Raw genomic sequence first — 19,189 nt, forward strand, 5'->3', positions numbered from 1 at the left:
CACTTTTCAGAGCATTTTACTCCCTGCTGTCTTAGCAAGCGATTGTGGGGGAGGGATCAGTGAACAGGAGACATGGCAGCCCTAGATTAAACAAGAAAGGTCAATCAAACCAGCACCTCTGCTTTGTGTGGGCTGCTGCTTATTAGTGCTAGAGGGATGACTTTATAGATTAATCCTCAGATATAGCCTTCTATGCCATGTCAATATAAATTAGTTAAGTCTCCAGGTAGGGGCAGAAGATCCACCGATTTGACAGGCTCCTGCCCACCACCCATCAGCTGGCCAGCAGGGGGGAGCCCTGCCCTCAAGAGTGACCATACCTCTACCTCTCCTTCTACAAGATTGAAAGGGATCCTCTACCTGATCTGCAGCAGCACATGCTCCCATGGATCAGCTAGATGGCCCTTTCAGTCTTGCAGGAGGGAAGGGAGAGGAGTGGCTCTGCCAGTCACATGCCTGAACTCCAAGCAGCAAATTCACAGCTGGAGTTCAGGCACATGTGGTCCCCATTTCTCGTAAACAGCATTTAAAGGGCCTCTTTAAATGCTATTTGCAAGAAGGGGAGTCATGTCTGAAGTCCAGCAGCAAATTCAGTGCTTGGAGTTCAGGTGCATGCTGCCCCCCCCCCCCCCCCTGTTTTTTTGTAAACTGTTTGTAAGAAGCCAGGGTTTGGGGGGGACTCCAGCAGCAAATTCGCTGTTTGGAGTTTAGGCATGAAGGAAGCACCAGTCCTCAGTTCCATGATGTTACTTCTGTGTGATGTCATCATGTTGGGGATGTCCCGACCCTTCCAGAAATGCTCCCCAAAGTCCCCTCCTAAGGAAGAAGGACCTGGCAATCCTATCCTTGGGGGTTCATCTGGAGTATCTTTTAGGAAGCATGGGGACTGTGGAGGGAAGTGGAGACCAGGAATGTTTATTCTGTGAATTCTTTCCGTCCTCAGCTAAAGAGTTCACTGTAAATCAAGCCAGCCCTTGATCACATAGTCTGACCATTATAAAGCACATTGAAGTGAGTGCCAGTATAGCATAGTGACTAGAACAGGGGTGGCCAAACTGTGGCTCGGGAGCCACATGTGGGTCTTTCACAGATATTGTTTGGCTCTTGAAGCCCCAGCTTGGAACAGGCATTTGTCTCTTTAAATTGCTTCTCCAAGCCAGGTCACCTGGCAGCTTGGAGAATGCATTTATAGTTAAAGTTGCTTGCTTTCTACTACTTCCCCCCCATTGTATTTGCTTTCTTTCCACCTTTCCTTCCTTGCGGCTCCCAAACATCGGACATTCATGTATTGTGGCTCTCAAACATCTGACATTTATTCTATGTGACTCTTATGTTAAGCAAGTTTGGCCAGCCCTGGGCTAGAAGAATGTGAACTATGGAGGCTTGAGCTGAAATGCTTACTGTGCTGTTTTGTCTCAGCAGCATCTACCTTAAAGACTTGAACCAACTTCACACTGGACCTTTAATCCTGGTTTAGCCCTAACTCCAAGCTGACATTCTACACTAAAATCATGGAGTCACAGAGTTGGTTTATCTGATTCTGTTTCTAGTGCAGAATGCAAGTTTGGGGACAGGGCTAAACCAGGATTCAGGGTCTAGTGCAAAACTGGTCTTGTTGTGAAAGCAAAACAGGATTGCGTCTTACATTTCCAGAGTTTGACCTTTCTTGGAAAAAAGATGAAATAGAACTGTTTAACTTTTTTTTGTCTGGGAAAAATAGTGCCCAAACAAAGGAATCTTAATTGCTATTGCAAAAGAAACAAACTTTTGCTGTCTCTCCAGTTACAGTTAAATGATCTTTCTCACAACAACAAACAGGATGCCCTTACCGATAGTTTATAGCACGTTTCAGAAATTAGCAATATTGTTTTGAGAGAACATTGTTTGGATCCTCCATGCATACCCATCCCCACTGCTGTCAAAAGTATTTCTATTAAAATTTCTATTAAAAAGATCCCATAAAGGCAGCAAGTGTGGGACAGCATGTTATTCCTTCCTTCCAAGAACGACTGGACAATTGGTATCCTGTAGGTCATACTCAGTCCCAGAAGCAGGTTTTCTGTGCCCCCATAGTAGCTCTGCCAAGTTTTAATCAATATATGGTGAAATATTGTGTACCATCTTTGCCTTACATTCTTGTTGTACATTTCAAAGCAGTGCTGGCCAGAATGAAAGAACTATGGCCAGTCTGGTTCTTGTTCCTGAGACCATCTATAAAGTGATCTAATAATTCAGTGTATATGCTACAGCTGTAGGAGGCCTTTATTAGACTATTTCAGCATCACAGCGTTCTTCACTCTGCCACTATGAAAGGATTGACTGGAGAATGTGGCCCCCCATCAAATACAGAGTTGGCCAGCCTATTCTGAGAAGCTCTGTGCCTGTGTTGCAAGCTCATGCATAATTCTGGGATGAAGAAAAGATACTGGCTTTGTGCATACCTGAAATTTGTGGCCTCTGTACAGACCATCGGCATGCTTCTCTGAATCCTCAGTTGCCAGTGCAAATACTGGAAGCCTGAGCTATGGTTTCAGTGCTAGGTTCTAACTCTCCAGTCTTGGGAATAATTAGGTGACACTGATCCTGAACTAGTCACGTATGCCTGAAGGTCTTTCTTTTCTGGTAATGAACTCTTGTGCCTCTGCCTTTCTTACTTGCCACATAGGGCTGCCAAACCCTCATGGAGCCAGGGGATCCCCAGTCCTGGTTTCTCACTCCCTGGGGATTTTTTTTCCCTGGGAGCATTTCCAATGTGAAAGTGTCACTTCTGGGAAAAGCCTGGAAGTAACAGCAAGTAGTTTTAGGAATTGCCAGAAACTTAATGGCTTTACTGTTGGGAGCAGCGGCCAATGAGTGCCTGGGGTGGGGCAGGATCCTCCACCCTCATGGGAGGGGGCTGCTGGCTGCCCTAAGCTATCTCATAGGCTTGCAAGATTTTCGGTCATCCCTTGAATTAGCTTACTAGAAGAAATTCAGAAGGCTTCTCTGTTGGCTTTTAGAAGGCTGTCTATTGCAGAGGCTTTAGGAATGTGTGGATGTAATTATATAACGTTGCTAGGTTTGAGGGACTGGTTATTTTGTGTAATGACCAGCTTTTGGACTATTTACTGTTCTCATGCCTAAATGTAAGCTGTCTTGGACCCACTTTTTGAAGGGAAAGGTGTGCTATAAATAAATGGTGAATCATCCCTTTGGTATAAAGTGATCCATTGCTCTTAGTAGAGACCCAGCTTTAAAACTGTGTAGTTTACATATGATTACAGTTCTGATAACATTGGCACAGTTCTGGGACACGATTAGAAAAATATTTATACATTTCTACACAGCAGCATCTGTTAAACATGCATGTTCTTTCCATCCCTGCTGTACAAGCTGCACCCCACATTAGTATGACATGGATATTGCCTTGTCACATTTCTTTTATACATGTGCTAGGAGTATAGTCCTCCATGTCTTAAAGGACAAATGTGTTTTCCTGCATGCCAATGTGCTGGAAAATAGAAATGCACAGTATCTGAAACGTGAGTGTTTTGATAACTAGATTGTCAAACCAGGCTGCAGAGTTCAGTATGCAGAGAGGTTGTTATTCACCAATTCTGTTCATTTCCCTTCTTTCCTTGTTATAGGCTTGTAACTTTCTCAAGTGTGCATAGTTCTGCTCTGCACAATTGCACTTTTAAAATCATGTTGAAAGTAGGTAATCAGACTTCAACACCCAGTAACTTTGTTGAGATTTGCCAAAAGATTTATGTGCTATTGTAAAGAAGCTGCAGTACTATAAGGTCAAAAATAGCAATGTCTTCCCTGTAGGAAAGTACTTAAATATTGGCAGATTGTGGCAAATATGTGGACATCTGCAAATGAAACTTTTATAAAGGAGGATGGAGGCCCTTTCTTACATGCCCAGGGAAATGCTGTTCACCGCTTTGGGGTCAGGCAGCAATTGTCCTCCAGGCCAGTTTTGTCAGGGATCTTGGAGGGTCAGGTTTGTTTGTTTTTTCATTTTCTGGGCATGGAGCAAGGGTTACTGCAGGTGAGGGGAGTTACTTGCAAATTTCCTGTGTAGGGGCTTGGACTAGTTGACTTTGGAGGTCCCTTCTAACTATGATTATGTGACACTATGAGATGGGTTGGTGGGTGTATATACAGATCTGTGTTTTGTATCAGCCAAGCATAATCAAATATAAAGTTGATCTTTTGCTGTCTTGACTTTAGTTCACAGTTATCTGCAGTTGGCTTCAGATTAATGAAAACTAGCTGCTTGATAGCTCTCCAGGGATCTAGCAGCTAGGAAGTTGAAGATGGACTGACAGACAGACTAACCTTTAGTGGCATATCAAAGATAAAAAATACATTAAAAGATGGACTGGTGGGTCTATGCACATTGTTGCAAGGCTGAACATATGAACATATGAAGCTGCCTTATACTGAATCAGACCTTTGGTCCATCAAAGTCAGTATTGTCTTCTCAGACTGGCAGCGGCTCTCCAGGGTCTCAAGCTGAGGATTTTCACGCCTACTTGCCTGGACCCTTTTTGGAGATGCCAGGGATTGAACCTGGGACCTTCTGCTTATCAAGCAGATCCTCTACTTAGGTAAACAGATAATTTAGGCTACTTTAGGTAAACAGATAATTGTTCTACATTTTATGACCAATATATCAAACAGGCAGGCAATTGTTCACACATTGTTATAGGTTTCCAAAAGTATTTTTAAAAAACAAACAAATAAATATTAAACTATGTTGTAACCTGATAAGTGGTGGGATAATAGCATGGATATGGGACATCACAAGCAAAACACTGTAGTTAAGAGGATATACTCTTGAAATGTTAATTTTCACACAAGGAAGCCACAAAGTAGAAAACTGATCAGTGCAGTGTACGAAGTCATGGGAGCAATTGCAGATTGTACCAATGGCTTCTTAATGTTTTCAGTTTTAGATGGCACAACAAAGGCAATAGTGGAGGTGTCCTCTTCTCCTTTGTATCCTTACAAACTATCCTGTGAAGTAGTTTAAGGCTGAGAGTGACTGGCCCAAAGTTGCTCAGCAAGTTTCCATGGGAGTGAGGATTTGAGGATTTGAATCTGGGTCTCTCAGATCTTAGTCAAGTGCTTTAGCCACTACAATGTGCTGGCTCTTTTGAAAGAGGCCTCTGTTTGCTGATTTGGGAACTCCTCTTTGTTTTGTTTACATTTTAGGGTGGTTTTTTTTAGGTGGTTAAAAGAATGCAGTAATTAAAGTTGTATGTGGCTTAGTGGAAAAAAAGATGTATCCATTTGATACATAAATAAATAAAAAATCAATTGAAAGTTTGTATTTTCCAGTTGCCACTTGAGGTGCTTGTTTAGTACTGCTGTTAATAAGAGTACGCAATGCAAATTAGGTCTGTAATACAATGACGGAGGATTGGATTTTCATTATTTGCCATGTATTTAACGTTTAATCACCATAGTGAATAAGGTGATTGTTGTAGGACAGCAGTAAATATGTTAAGAAAAAATCCAATCAGGTTTTTTCAAACAAAAATTGTCCGTGCCCTCCTGCTTTTATTACGTTACTGTTGAAGAGTCAAGGCCAATGAAGTGTTTATATGTGTATTTATCACAAGGTTTATGTTCTTCCAATAGCCTTTGTCATTAATATGTTTAATAAATGCACACTTAGAAACTGCATCGTTAATTTTTATTTTACAAGCTTGCATCCATGCTAAGGGATTTCCCTGATACTGTTTGTCACAGTTTGAGGACTTCCAGGCTGGGAAATCCTCTGAAAAGATGTGAAGGGAATGCCCAAGATTTGCAAGTGACATAGGACCAATTTCAGATGGTAGCTGGAGATCTCCATCTGATCTCCAGGCAACAGATCAGTTGGAGAAAATAGCCACTTTGGATGATGGACTCAGTTGTATATACCCTACTGAAGTCCCTTCCCTCCCCAAACCCCACCCTCCCCAGGACCACTCCCTGAATCTCCAAGTATTGCTCCACCCATGCTTTGGTACTTCCTGTCTAAATTATTACACTGTACTAGGGATAAGACCCGTTGTGAAGAAAAATATAAGCTCTAGAAAGAGGCTCTGGGTGAGTGCCCCCCACCCTTGCTGCCTTCCCACCCAAATAAAAGCATTCACTCCCCCCCCCCCATCTCAAGGGAAGCTGATCTCTGCCATCTGGAGAGCAGTTGTAACTCTGAGTAATCTCCAGCCCTCACTTGGAGATTGGGAACTGTGGTTCTCCAGGAGGAAATGACTGGTTTGGAGGATGGTGTGTATGGCATTGTACCTGTCTGACATCCCACCCTCTTCAGGCTCCACCCCTTAAACCTCCAGGAATTTCCTAACCTGGAGTTGGCAACACTATCTCTTTCCCTTTATCTGCCCCTCTGACTTCAGCTTTCCATTGCCTCCCTTCTCCTTGCAGCCTTTACATAGGAAAAGGACAGCCTTTCACGACAGTGGCGGGGGGACAAAGAAGCTTACATAAATTTCCTGTTCCCCCTTTGATCTGTATCACAACACTGTGAGGTAGGTGAGGCTGGAAGTGTGTGAGACTGGTTTTTCACAGCAAGAACCTGGGTCTAGCAGACCCTGCTCTGAAGCCCTAACTCCTTTGCCCTCCTCAAACTTCACCACAGAATCTCCAGGAATTTCTCACCAACTTGGAACTGGCAGCCATAATCAAGACTGGCCCCAATGAGTCCTCCCTCAGAGGCCTTTAGTGATACCTTTCAAACCAACAGTCTGTCTCTGATAACGTTGACTTCAATCTCTCTCTGTCTCCTGCTTTCCTTCCCTATCTGTCTCTCTGTATCTGCCCTACTGCAGTGGGACACCATTTTCCCATTGTCATTGGGTGTTTCCTTCCCAGAAGAGGATAGGGAGGAGTCCTCAGCTAATTGAGGGAGTCCTCAGCCAATTGAGAGAAAGCCTTCCCTCCCCTCTCTTTCAGCCAATCATGAGAAGGTTTTCTCTATGGCTCTTTCCCTTCTCCATCTCTCAGCCAGTCAAGGGAAGGCTTTCATTCTCTCCTCTGCAAAGCCAATGTGAGAGTAGGGAGAGGCAGCAACTGCCAGAACTAAGGTTGGTTGCCTTTGACTGACAGAATCAGCTTGGCTGGCTAGCAACAGCCACTCAGGTGGGAGAGAGAAGAGTCAACCAATGAGTTCTCCCTCAAAGGTCAGAATAGGACTTGAAAGGGCCTTCCCAACAAGCTTCTTCTGAGAGAACCAATCTTGGTTGCTTTTTACTGAGAGAAGCAAGATTAGTTGCCTAGCAGCAGCCACTGCCTAGCTGTTTCCCCAGAGGGCCAATCCTCGTCTGTCCTGGGGCCACCAGAGGGTGGGGGAGAGCAGAGTCAGTCAGTGTGACGCAAGAGCAGTTGATGGATGGTTTGACGGGCCAGAGGTTGATGCACCACAATCCAACCCATTCCCAGCCAATGAGGGAGCTCAGATTTGCCAAGACAAAAGAGTTATATATAAAAGATTATTAGGGTTGCCAGTATCTGGGTGGTAGCTGGAGATCTCCAGGAATTTCAGCTGGTCTCCAGGTTACAGAGATCATTGCTCCTGCAGGAAATGGCTACTTTGGAAGGTGGACTTTATGGCATTATACCCCACTGACGTCCCTGTCTCCTTCAGGCTCCACCCCTAAAATCCCCAAGTATTTCCCAACCCAGAGCTGACAAACCTATCTATGGGGCTGCTCTTCAATGAAATTTGAGAAATTGAAGCTGCTTTCATTTCTTGGGAGGGTGGGGGGTGGAGGAGTGGAGCTTCAATTTGTATATTACTGTTTCTTGTTCAGTTTGAAGGTTCTGGTGTTTTTGAAAATCATAAAAGCCCCCTGTGCCAGGCATAGTACATATTGCTTTCTGTCCCCTGCTGTAATCTGAGGAAGCTGCAGTTTTGGCCTCCTCCCTCTCTTCTTTTTTTGCTGAAAAGGGCCGACCTAGTGTTTATATTGGGCTGAGACAAAAGATTCAGCTAAACTAAGAGGGTATAATGGCTTGCTGGTGGATCCCATTCTTTCCAATAGGATTGCCAGGTCTTACCTGACTGCTGGTGGAGGACTTTTTCCATGCGGAGTAGTCACCATACATCACCATAGAGTTTTTTATCCAAATGCTAGAGCATCCCCCACATGACATGACTGGTTTGATGTCAGTTCTGGGTGTGTCATCACGCTGGGCACATCAGGCAAGCTCTTCAGGGGTGGGGCTCCCCCTTCTGGCCATCTCCATGCCTGTGTGTTGGAGGCCCCTAACTGGGAGGAAACCCCACCTGGGGTGGGGAAATGGGAACCCTACGTTCCAAGCTGCGTCCCAGGTTCATTCCTTACCTTCATTTAAGCAATCATGGGTAGCAGGGGAAAGACTTTTCTTTGTCTGAGATCCTGCCAGTCAGAGCAGACAACACCAGTAGGTACACCAATAAATGACTAGCTATTAATGGAACAGTCTGGGTATGAGACAAGTTATTGTGTTAACTGTACTGTAGGTTAGTGCTCCATACATTTTATATGCTTTTAGTCATGTGACTTTTTCAGATTGGTGTGCAACACTTTCAGTATTGTTAAGTTGAAAAATATTTCAATTTTGAACCATCTAACCCACATGTCCTATGGTAGTCTGCCAGCTGTCTTGAAAGGCTGCCAGAAAATGGTGTCCATTCTAGAATCTACTGCCACAAGTGACTGCTCCGTGGTTAAAGCAAAGCAGACCATTTTCCTGAATCAGAGAGAGCAACTATGTCATTTGAAAAAGTGAGGAAAGGAAATATTTCCCATGTTAACAAGTAGTAGGAAATGGAAATCGCTATCCATTTCACTTGGATAAAAAGATGCTGTCTTAAAATATGAGAGCGCTCATATTCTGTTCTGCCAGGTGATTGTGCCCAGTGATTTTTTTTTCATTTAAACTGTGTCTGCCACCCCACAATGTAGTTTGTAGAAATGAAAGTTTCAATATCCTGTGGGATTTGCATATGCTCTCCAACTCTTTTTGGAGAGCTATGTTCTTTCCCACAGGGAAATATCAGAAACTTTGTGGTAGAACTGCTTATCATTTTATGTAGAGTCTGGTGTAGTGGTTAGAGTCTCTAGAGTAATACTGGGCTTCAGTTCCAATCCTCCTTGAATATGAAGCTGGAACTTGCAACCTGAGACAACTGAATACTCCTAGCCTAATTTACCTCTGAGGAGTTATTGTGAAGATGAAGAAGAAAATCATGTATATCACTTGAGCTGGGAGAAGGGGCAATAGGCTGTAGTAAACCACCCATTTTAACCCTCCCAAGGAAAAAACACACAGCTATACTACTTTGGCATAGGGATCAAAGTGACACCCCATAACAGAAAAGAGCAATAGAAACCTTATAGCTTTCTCAGTCATGGCATTACCTACTAAGAAAATCAGGCCTCAAGAATAATTTGCTTCAGAAATGCAAGACAAAGGAGAGTAAAATTTGGAATTGGTGTCAAAAATTCCCCACTGAAAATGTCAGAACTCCACAAAAATATAAATAGGATCAAATTGACCCTACCATTTTTAAAACAGAAGACACTGTTGGGAATCAATAAAACTGTTGATTTTTCAGAAAACAATCATTTTTAACTCTTACAATATTGAAACTTAATGTGATAATAGTGGAACAACAAATAAGAACAATTAGCTCAAAAAACAGGTGGCCAGGGGTCACTGGTGAACAGTTCAGTGCACAGGTGACTATGGAGTCCCCTAGAGTACCTTTCCCCTGTAAAGTTGAGATAGTCAAATCAGAGGTTTGGAAAATTTGAAGGTGAACAGTTCAGTGCAAAGGTCAACTCAGTGGACTGGTATGTCCCCACCCCAGATATGTAAAGTTGAGAAGATCACTCTGAAGCTTGCAAAATTTGAAGGACAAGGGGAAGCAATTAGCTCAGAAAACAGGTGGCCAGGGGTCATCTAGAGTTCCAGGCTTCGTAGTTCCTTCAAAAGTCTGGAAAATGAGGTTCAGAGGGTAAGTCCAAACATGTCCAGGCTTATCCTGCTGGGGGATAGAATGACCTCATTTCCAAAATTGCAGCACAGTTCAGTTTGAACTTTTCCATGTGGCTTTGGCATGAGGGAAGCTTGAATAGAGCACTAACACAAGGCTTTTACCTGCTCCTACTATATACTCAACAATTCAGGTTGCGAAGACTGGTTTCATTGGGGGTTGTTGCAACCCCCAATTCTGAAAGTGGTGTAAAATCTCAAAACCAAAAAATGTCTATAAATAGAAATTATGAGATTTGTTTGTTTGTTGTCACTGCTTGCTCCACCATTCAATAAAAAGGAGCTAATACATGTTCGCAGGGCTTTTTTAATAGAAAAAAACTCAGCGGGAACTCATTTGCCTATTAGGTCACACCCCCTGATGTCACAATTGTTTCACATAGGGCTTTTTATAGAAAAAGTTCAGCAAGAATTCATTAGCATATTAGGCCATACCCCCTGACACCAAGCCAGCCAGAACTACATTCCTGTGTGTTCCTGCTCAAAAAAAGCCCTGCATGTTCGTCCATCTTTTTAAACATGGGAACATTTTTTTCAGTATTTGTGGGGGGAAATAGAAACCCCAGTAATGATTATGCATAATGCTTTCATTTTCAAGCCAAGTCTATTGGGGCCAGGTGGACCCCATTTACCATTTTGATAAAACTAAAAAAAAAAAAAAAAGGCAGTGGGGAGGGAAGAGAGGGATTTCAGGGCAGTGTAGTTCATTGAGGAGAAGGCTCAACAGTTCCTCATCCCATATAATTTCTTGAGGCATGGATGAAGGGTTTTTTTAACTTCTGAAAAATGGTTGCCTTTGCTATTTTTGTTTAATAACATCCAGATTGAGAGTCTTACATGTTTGTTAACTAATTTGTAGCTTTTTGTTCATTAAAAAGGGATCACCTTGTGAAGCTTGGTTTTTTAAAAAATTCTAATAGACCAACATGGCTGCATAGACCAATTAACTTGAAAGCTTTATATTTCTGACATTTTTAATTTCATTTACTTGCTTTGGGGGAGAACTGAAAACCCTACAAGACGAAGAAAAAAAACAGCTCCCATTATCTTATGATGCTCTGCTGTGCCCTTCCCACCAAATGTCCCTCTCTCCTGCCTATGCACATGGAGCCCTATGACTTGTAGTTGTTGGTATGATAGACCATATCAAGCAGAGAAAAATCTGTCTCTCAGTCTCACATAGTCCTATTTTAACTGCTCAAGTGCACTCTTTATTTTAGAAAAGGACCTTAGAGCTGCACCAGGAAGCATAGCAGTTCAGAATAGAGTTCCCAGCCTCCCGCTGGGGATGGGGTTTCCCCAGTTTTGGGGCCCCAACCAGCACAGAACTGGCCACTGGGGGACCCCCACCACCAAAGAGCTCCATTGGCACCCAAATGCCTGGCACAATGTGCCGGCACAATGACATCAGTTCTGGGTGATGTCATTGCACTGGGCACTGCCAATACTGAGTGTTACCATCGACCTGTTAAGTTCACTATTCTCTACTCTGACTGGCAGCAGGACTTCTGGGTCTCAGGAAGAGATCTTTCACATTGCCTACAACCTAATCCTTTTATTTGGAGGGGCTTGATGTCAAACCCAGGACCTTATGTGTGCAAAGTACGTAGTTGCTCTAGCACTTAGCCACAGCACCTCTTCATAAGCAGGTTACTAATTTATCAATTACAGTAATGAATTACCTTTTAAATGAAAAATTATTAATGGCTTAGTAGTTACTGAGACGTCTCTGAAGCCAAATCCATATGGTGATTGTTTGCATTCTTACATATAGGACATGTTCAATATGTGTGACTGAGAATGTCTCTGGCATCTTCTGGATGAGCTTTCATTATAGCCGTAGAGTACCTGAACAGTAAATTCATAAAATTATACATGTTTCCTCATAGTTGAATGAGAAATAGGGTTGCCAACTCTCACTTGGGAAATATCTGGAGATATGGGGAGTAGAGCCTAGGCAGGGCATGGTTTCAGGCATAATGCCATACAGCCCACCTTCCAAAGTTATTTTTTCCAGGGATACTGATCCCTGTCATCTGGAGAAAGGTTGTAATCCGAGATCTCCAGTCCCCACCAAGAAGTTGGCAAACCTAATGAGAAACAAAATAGCTCATTAAATCTTCTGCAAACATTTTTTCACCAATATGTCTGTCTTTGTTTGTTCATGGGCCAGAAACAGACAACCACTGACTTGTATTGTAGCTTCTTAGAAATTTACCAGATGGGTGTTCTAACCATGTGGAGTGTGCAGCATAAGTAGCATCTGGCCACACAGTAACCTCAACATTACCATATTACTGGAGGCTGCCCAAGATTGGCAGCTTGTATAGTTAGAGGGCGTCTATTTCTGTAAATGGAGAAGCCAAGTCAAGAGTCGCAAAACAAAAGAACTTAAATGCTTGATTAAAAAAAGACATATTGGACCATTATATAAATAAATTTTCCAAATACATTACTTAATTGCCTTTCCTCTGAACAGAGCATATCTTATGCAATTTGAGGGAATGAAAGGAATGATTGAAGCCAAGCTATAGCACTAGGGAGGATCTTTGAAATAATAATTTAAAAAATCTGTATATACATATTTCAGTTTCAGCCCTTCATTTTGAAACTTTGACAGTTCTTACTCTTTGAAAGACTTTAGGAGGATTTGGTAACCACAACATAAATTTTATTTTTGCTACTTTAAAAAAAGCTTTTGTTCTGTTCTGTTTGTCATGCTTGACTTTAGACTTGAATTATTATTTTTTATGTATGTGTGTGCATAGGTGTGTGTGTGTGTATACATACATACATACACACACACACATACACAGGCCTCAGATTCAGCAGGAGCTCAAAAAAGCGCAGCTCCTGAACCTTTCTGAAGGTTCCCCCTCCTCTTTCCCTCCACCTACCTTGTCCATTAAATAGTAGGTACAACCGCATAAAAATCCCTGGATTAGGAGAGCGGGCAGCCAGCCAGCCACCAAGAGCTTTGCCATACCCCCAGCAGCCTTCATTAACCCCCGGAGAAGCCTGCACTTTCTCCACTTTTTGTGTGATTTTGGGCAGTGGGTGGCTTGCTGGCCTTTTGACTGGGGGGGGGGGGGGGGGGCTGCACATGAGAGCCCTAGGTGAGCAAGGTCACCTTGGGCTGGCTGGATCCCTAGCCAGCCCAAGCAGGCCTCACTCATGATAGATAGATAGATGATAGATGAATTTATTGTCATTGTTCTCAACAAAAAGAGAGCAACGAAATGAGGTGCTCTTCCACAAACATACCAACACATCAAACACACATATTCATAAACCATTTAAATACATCTAAAACCATTAAACCATTTAAACCATTAAAACCATTTAAATACATCTAAAACGGATAAACATTCATAAAACCATTAAAACCATTAAATAAACATTCATAAAACCATTAAACATTCATAAAACCATTAAAACCATTTAAACCATTAAATACATCTAAAACAGATAATCCTTCATAACCCTGCATTTAACCTAACCACAGCACTTGGATAGAAACTGTCCTTAAATCTGTTTGTCCTAGCCTTCAACACTCTATATCGTCTACCTGACGGTAAGATCTCAAAAAGCAAATGGCCCAGATGTGTATGGTCCCTTAGGATCATTTGTATCTTCCTTTTACATGCCATATTATACAGATCCACCAATGAGGGGAGAGAACATCCACAAATCTTTTGTGCTCTTCTCGTCACTCTTTGGAGCACCCTTCTCTCTGCTTCCGTGCAGCTCCCAAACCACGCGCAGAGGCAATAAGATAAAATGCTCTCAATGGAACTACGATAAAAGGCAACCAGCAGACTCCCTGACAGTTGTAGTGATCTTAAGAGTCTTAAGTAGTATAGTCGTTGCTGGGCCTTCATCTGGGGCTCTCCTTTCTTGCGTTGGGTTGCTTTTGGCTGGTGGAGGGGATGGCATATGCTAATGAGCTCCACCACCTATTTTTCTACAAAACGACCTCTGTATATATATGTGTGTGTGTGTATTCTAAATAGAACAGTTTTTCATCAATTTTCCTTTATAACCTATGGGAATTGGTCTCCATGGGGAATAATGGAGTGCCCAGCAAACATCCCCCCCTCCCCCATTTTCTGATGACCCTGAAGTGGGGGGAGGGCCTCCAAACTGGGGGATTCCCTGCCCCCACTTGGAGACTGGCAACCTTAATGACACTTCAGTTGGAAAGGCTAGGCTCATTGGGAAGGTCCTTATTCCTCATGACGTATGTGAATTGTTTTGAGTGATAATTGCATGAAAATGAAAATACATACCTAAGAAAATGAGTAGATATTAAAATTTCTCTCATATAGAAAGGATGCAAAGTACTTTTACCATGACACTGGAAACAATGCATGTTATGAGGTTTTAGAAATAGTGTTAATTTATATTTCTTTTCTTTTCAGATGTATTGCTACATACTGACTAAAGTAGCTCACAGAGAAGGCTGAGTGAAAATACTGGTGTTGGTGAAGATACGTTGGATCCCTTGCTGTCTGCTAAAACGAAAGGCCTAGCAGTACTTTTGATCTTCTGAATGTGCCAGCCTTTCAAACGGCAACCTTCACTACGCTTATTCCTTGTTCAAATATAAATTTGATATTTTTGTTCTTTGCAAGGATTAACTGACAGAACCTACTGGGAAACCAACATGGCTGGGATTAGTTATATTTTAAGAGTTTGCCATTTGGTGCTGGGATTACTCATAAATCCATTTAGTGCATCTTCCATGCAGAATAATGAATGTCCACAGTTGTGTGTATGTGAGATCAGGCCATGGTTTACACCCCAGTCAACCTACAGAGAAGCCACAACAGTTGATTGCAATGATCTTCGTTTGACAAAAATCCCCAGCAACCTGTCCAGTGACACCCAAGTTCTTTTGTTACAAAGCAACAACATTGCTAAGACTACAGATGAGCTCCAGCAGCTTTTCAATTTAACAGAGCTGGATTTTTCCCAGAATAATTTCACTAGTATAAAAGATGTGGGGCTGTCAAATCTCACCCAACTCACTACTTTACATCTGGAGGAAAATCAGGTAACAGAAATGACAGATTACTGCTTACAGGATCTGTGCAATCTTCAGGAACTTTATATAAACCATAACCAAATCAGCACCATTTCTGCAAATGCATTCTCAGGCCTGAAGAATCTTTTAAGACTTCATCTTAACTCCAACAGATTAAAAGTGATTGACAGTCGTTGGTTTGATTCAACACCCAACCTGGAAATTTTGATGATTGGGGAAAATCCTGTGATTGGAATACTAGACATGAACTTCAAACCACTTTCAAATTTAAGAAGTCTGGTTCTGGCTGGTATGTACTTGACTGACATTCCTGGAAATGCACTAATAGGTTTGGATAGTCTTGAAAGTCTGTCTTTCTATGACAACAGGTTGGTTAAAGTTCCTCAGCTTGCACTCGAGAAAGTTCCAAATCTAAAATTTTTGGATCTTAACAAAAACCCAATTCACAAAATCCAGGAAGGGGACTTTAAAAACATGCTTCGTCTGAAGGAACTTGGAATCAACAATATGGGAGAGCTGGTTTCTGTTGATAGATATGCACTAGACAATCTTCCTGAACTTACCAAGCTTGAAGCAACAAACAATCCAAAGTTATCTTACATACACCGTTTAGCATTTCGGAATGTCCCTGCACTGGAGAGTCTGATGCTGAATAACAATGCCTTGAATGCAGTCTACCAAAAAACAGTGGAATCCCTTCCCAACTTGCGTGAGATCAGCATCCATAGTAATCCTCTAAGGTGTGATTGTGTCATCCATTGGATAAACTCAAACAAGACCAACATCCGTTTCATGGAGCCCTTATCCATGTTCTGTGCAATGCCACCAGAATACAGAGGGCAACAAGTAAAGGAGGTGTTAATACAAGATTCCAATGAGCAGTGTCTTCCAATGATTTCTCACGACACTTTCCCCAATCATTTGAATTTGGACATTGGCATGACTGTCTTCTTAGATTGTCGGGCCATGGCTGAACCAGAACCTGAGATTTATTGGGTAACTCCACTTGGGAATAAAATAACTGATGACACCCTTTCGGACAAGTACAAGCTTAGCAGTGAAGGGACTCTGGAAATATCTAATATTCAGACTGAAGATTCTGGAAGGTATACTTGTGTAGCCCAAAACCTAGAAGGTGCAGACACCAGAGTAGCTACGATAAGAGTCAATGGAACATTGCTGGATGGTACTCAGGTGTTGAAAATATATGTCAAGCAAGCAGAATCTCATTCAATCTTAGTTTCGTGGAAGGTAAATTCTAATGTTATGACTTCTAACTTAAAATGGTCATCTGCTACAATGAAAATTGACAACCCTCACATTACCTATACTGCAAGGGTCCCTGTTGATGTGCATGAATATAACCTTACACATTTGCAGCCCTCCACAGATTATGAGGTTTGTCTCACTGTATCCAACATCCATCAGCAAACTCAGAAGTCCTGTGTTAATGTTACAACAAAAAATGCAGCTTTTGCCCTGGACATTACTGACCAGGAAACAAGTACAGCTCTGGCTGCAGTTATGGGATCAATGTTTGCTGTTATCAGTCTGGCCTCTGTTTCCGTTTACATTGCTAAACGGTTTAAGAGGAAAAACTATCATCATTCACTGAAAAAGTATATGCAAAAGACCTCTTCAATCCCACTGAATGAGCTCTATCCTCCACTTATTAACCTCTGGGAAGGTGACAGTGAAAAGGACAAAGAGGGTTCTGCAGAAACCAAGCCGACTCAAGTGGACACATCCAGAAGCTATTATATGTGGTAACTCAGATGATATTTTGCTTCTGGTAGTAAGGAGCACAAAGACTTTTTTGCTTTATTCTGCAAAAGTGACAAGTTTCAAGACTTTTGTATTTTTTGACTTTGCTAGTTTTGTGGCAGAGTGGTGAGGACAGGTGGATATTTCAGAATTTTTTTAGTATAGCGTATCGCAATGGTTTTGACACACACAATGGCAGCTTCACCTAGCTTCCAGTTTCTTTTTAGTTGTGCTTAATTTAACAATGCTGTTCTAACTATGGGGGGAGGGGAGGAAATGAAAGGTTGGGATTGCCCAGTGGTCTACAAGAAACATGACCCCTTTCTTCTGAAGCCATCAACAGAAAGTACAGTGTTCTGCAAAATCTGATACCAACTTGAAAATACATTAAACCAGCTTTGTCATAATCTGGTCTAAGGACTCTTAATAGAGATAAAATGACAAGATTTTGAACAATATTAGTTGGCTGTACTGTAATGTTGTATCAACTGATTTGAATGTTTGTTTTTTGTCTATGAACAATTTTTATTTTTCTTTCCTTTTTTAATAGTTGAGGAGGCTTAGGTAAAAGCTAATAAGGCAACTGAAATATGTATACTTTTTCCAATGTAACAAACTAAACGTTAATTGCTCTTTTATTATATTTAGTAGAAACTTTTGAAGAAACTTAGAATTTTGTTCTGTGTAATCCACCAACACCTTGCATAGAATGAAGACAGAAGTATAATAAATTATAGTTTTTGTTCTATTTGGGTTTTTTAGAAGATTTGTGATAGTGTATCTCTTTAGCTGCATTATCAGCTTTAATTGGTGGTTATGGCTTGGCATAAAATATATCCAGACTTATATAAAATTGTGGATCTCTGGGTTAAATTAGATTTCATTTTTCCCCTTAAAAGATCAATTATAACAATTGTAAATTTTATTCACACTTTGTGTGTGTGTGTAAGAGAGAGTGAGTGAGTGTGTTGGGTAAAAATGTCCCTATGTCAAATCCAAAAATGTGTAGAAGAGGAGATTGGATTTATACCCCACTCTTCACTTGGAGTTTCAGAACAGCTTACAGTCTCCTTCCCCTCACCACAACAGACACCCTGTGAGGTAGGTGGGGCTAAGAGAGCTCTTTCAAGAACTGCTCTTGAGAGAACAGCTCTGGGAGAGTTATGACTGACGCAAGGTCACACTAGCAGCTGCATTTGGAGGAATGGGGTATCAAGCCCTTTTCTCCCAGATTAGAGTCCACACTCCTATCCACTACACCAAACTGGTGAACATATATACACACACAGGGCTTTTTCTGAGTAGGAACGCAGTTCTGGCTGGCTTGGCATCAGAGGGTGTGGCTTAATATGCAAATGAGCATACTACCAAAAAAGCCCTGTACACACGTACAAGTATATACTGTGCTTATGCTATGAGCAAGACTGCCCTTGTAGCAAATGGCTGCTGTCCTTACAGTAAGCAAAGAAGAAAGGAAGCATCCTAAATTGCTCAGAATACATACAAGATTGAACATGTATGACAAGGAACTTGAGATGTAAGTCTGGGATCCTGCAAAGTGTTAGCTTGCTTGTTGAAAAGGGCAAAGGTAATAAGCTAATTGGTTCTCATTACATTAGGCTGAATGTAATTATTTTTCTAATGTGGTGGACTAGAATGCCGACTCATGGATCGCAAAGGTGCCCTTTTGCCCAAGGAGCCGTAATGCATAGTGAAAAGGAGCTGAAGATTGTATTGCAAGAAACCTAATGAAGGCTTTCTTCCTAGTAAGGCAGAGTTGTCTGAAATGTGAACGAAGTACAAAGGGTAGAAGAATTTTATGCCCCAAACAGATATCTTCCCCCTAGCAGTAACACCTCTATTTTGTTGGGATTAAGCTTCAGTTTGTTAACCCTCATCCATTGCAAAACTGCCTCCAAGCACTTGTTCTGTTTTCTCTCCCAGAAGCTATACCTAGAACTTGATGAGTATGGGGGACGATATAGAACCTTGTGAAATCCCAGAGGCCAAGGAGTTGGAGCAGCAATCCCCCAGCACCACACTAAAGCTACCAGAGAACAGTGCCTCCGAGTCCCAACCCTGAAAGGTAGTCCAGAAGACTATCATGATTGATGGTATCAAAAGCACCTGGGAAGTCCAGAAGCATTAACAGGTTTGGACTCTCCATCTCCTGGTGCATGTCATCCACAAGGGTGACCAAGACTGTTTCAGTCCCATAAACAAGCCTGAAACCACTTGAAGCAATCTTGTTTCATTCTAAAGTTGCTCAACCACCATTTGTTCAATTACCTTGCTCAAGGATTGTACATTTGAGACTGGACAGTAAGTGTTCAGCTCTCC

The 19,189-nt window shown here is 41.9% G+C and overlaps 1 protein-coding gene across 3 annotated transcripts in view; it reads left to right on the plus strand.

Moving 5' to 3' along the window:
- The window catches only part of LRRN1 (leucine rich repeat neuronal 1), a 36,601-nt gene extending 18,988 nt beyond the window's left edge, over nt 1-17,613 (plus strand). For all 3 annotated transcript variants that reach the window (XM_060239578.1, XM_060239577.1, XM_060239579.1), the window contains exon 2: nt 14,460-17,613. In XM_060239578.1, coding sequence (XP_060095561.1) covers nt 14,705-16,855 — 2,151 coding nt within the window. In that variant the 5' untranslated portion in view covers nt 14,460-14,704 and the 3' untranslated portion in view covers nt 16,856-17,613. The remainder of the gene's footprint in view (nt 1-14,459) is intronic.
- The last annotated feature ends 1,576 nt before the right edge of the window (nt 17,614-19,189 follow it).

Source organism: Heteronotia binoei, chromosome 5 (genome assembly GCF_032191835.1).
Source record: "Heteronotia binoei isolate CCM8104 ecotype False Entrance Well chromosome 5, APGP_CSIRO_Hbin_v1, whole genome shotgun sequence".
NCBI classification, from domain to species: domain Eukaryota; kingdom Metazoa; phylum Chordata; class Lepidosauria; order Squamata; family Gekkonidae; genus Heteronotia; species Heteronotia binoei.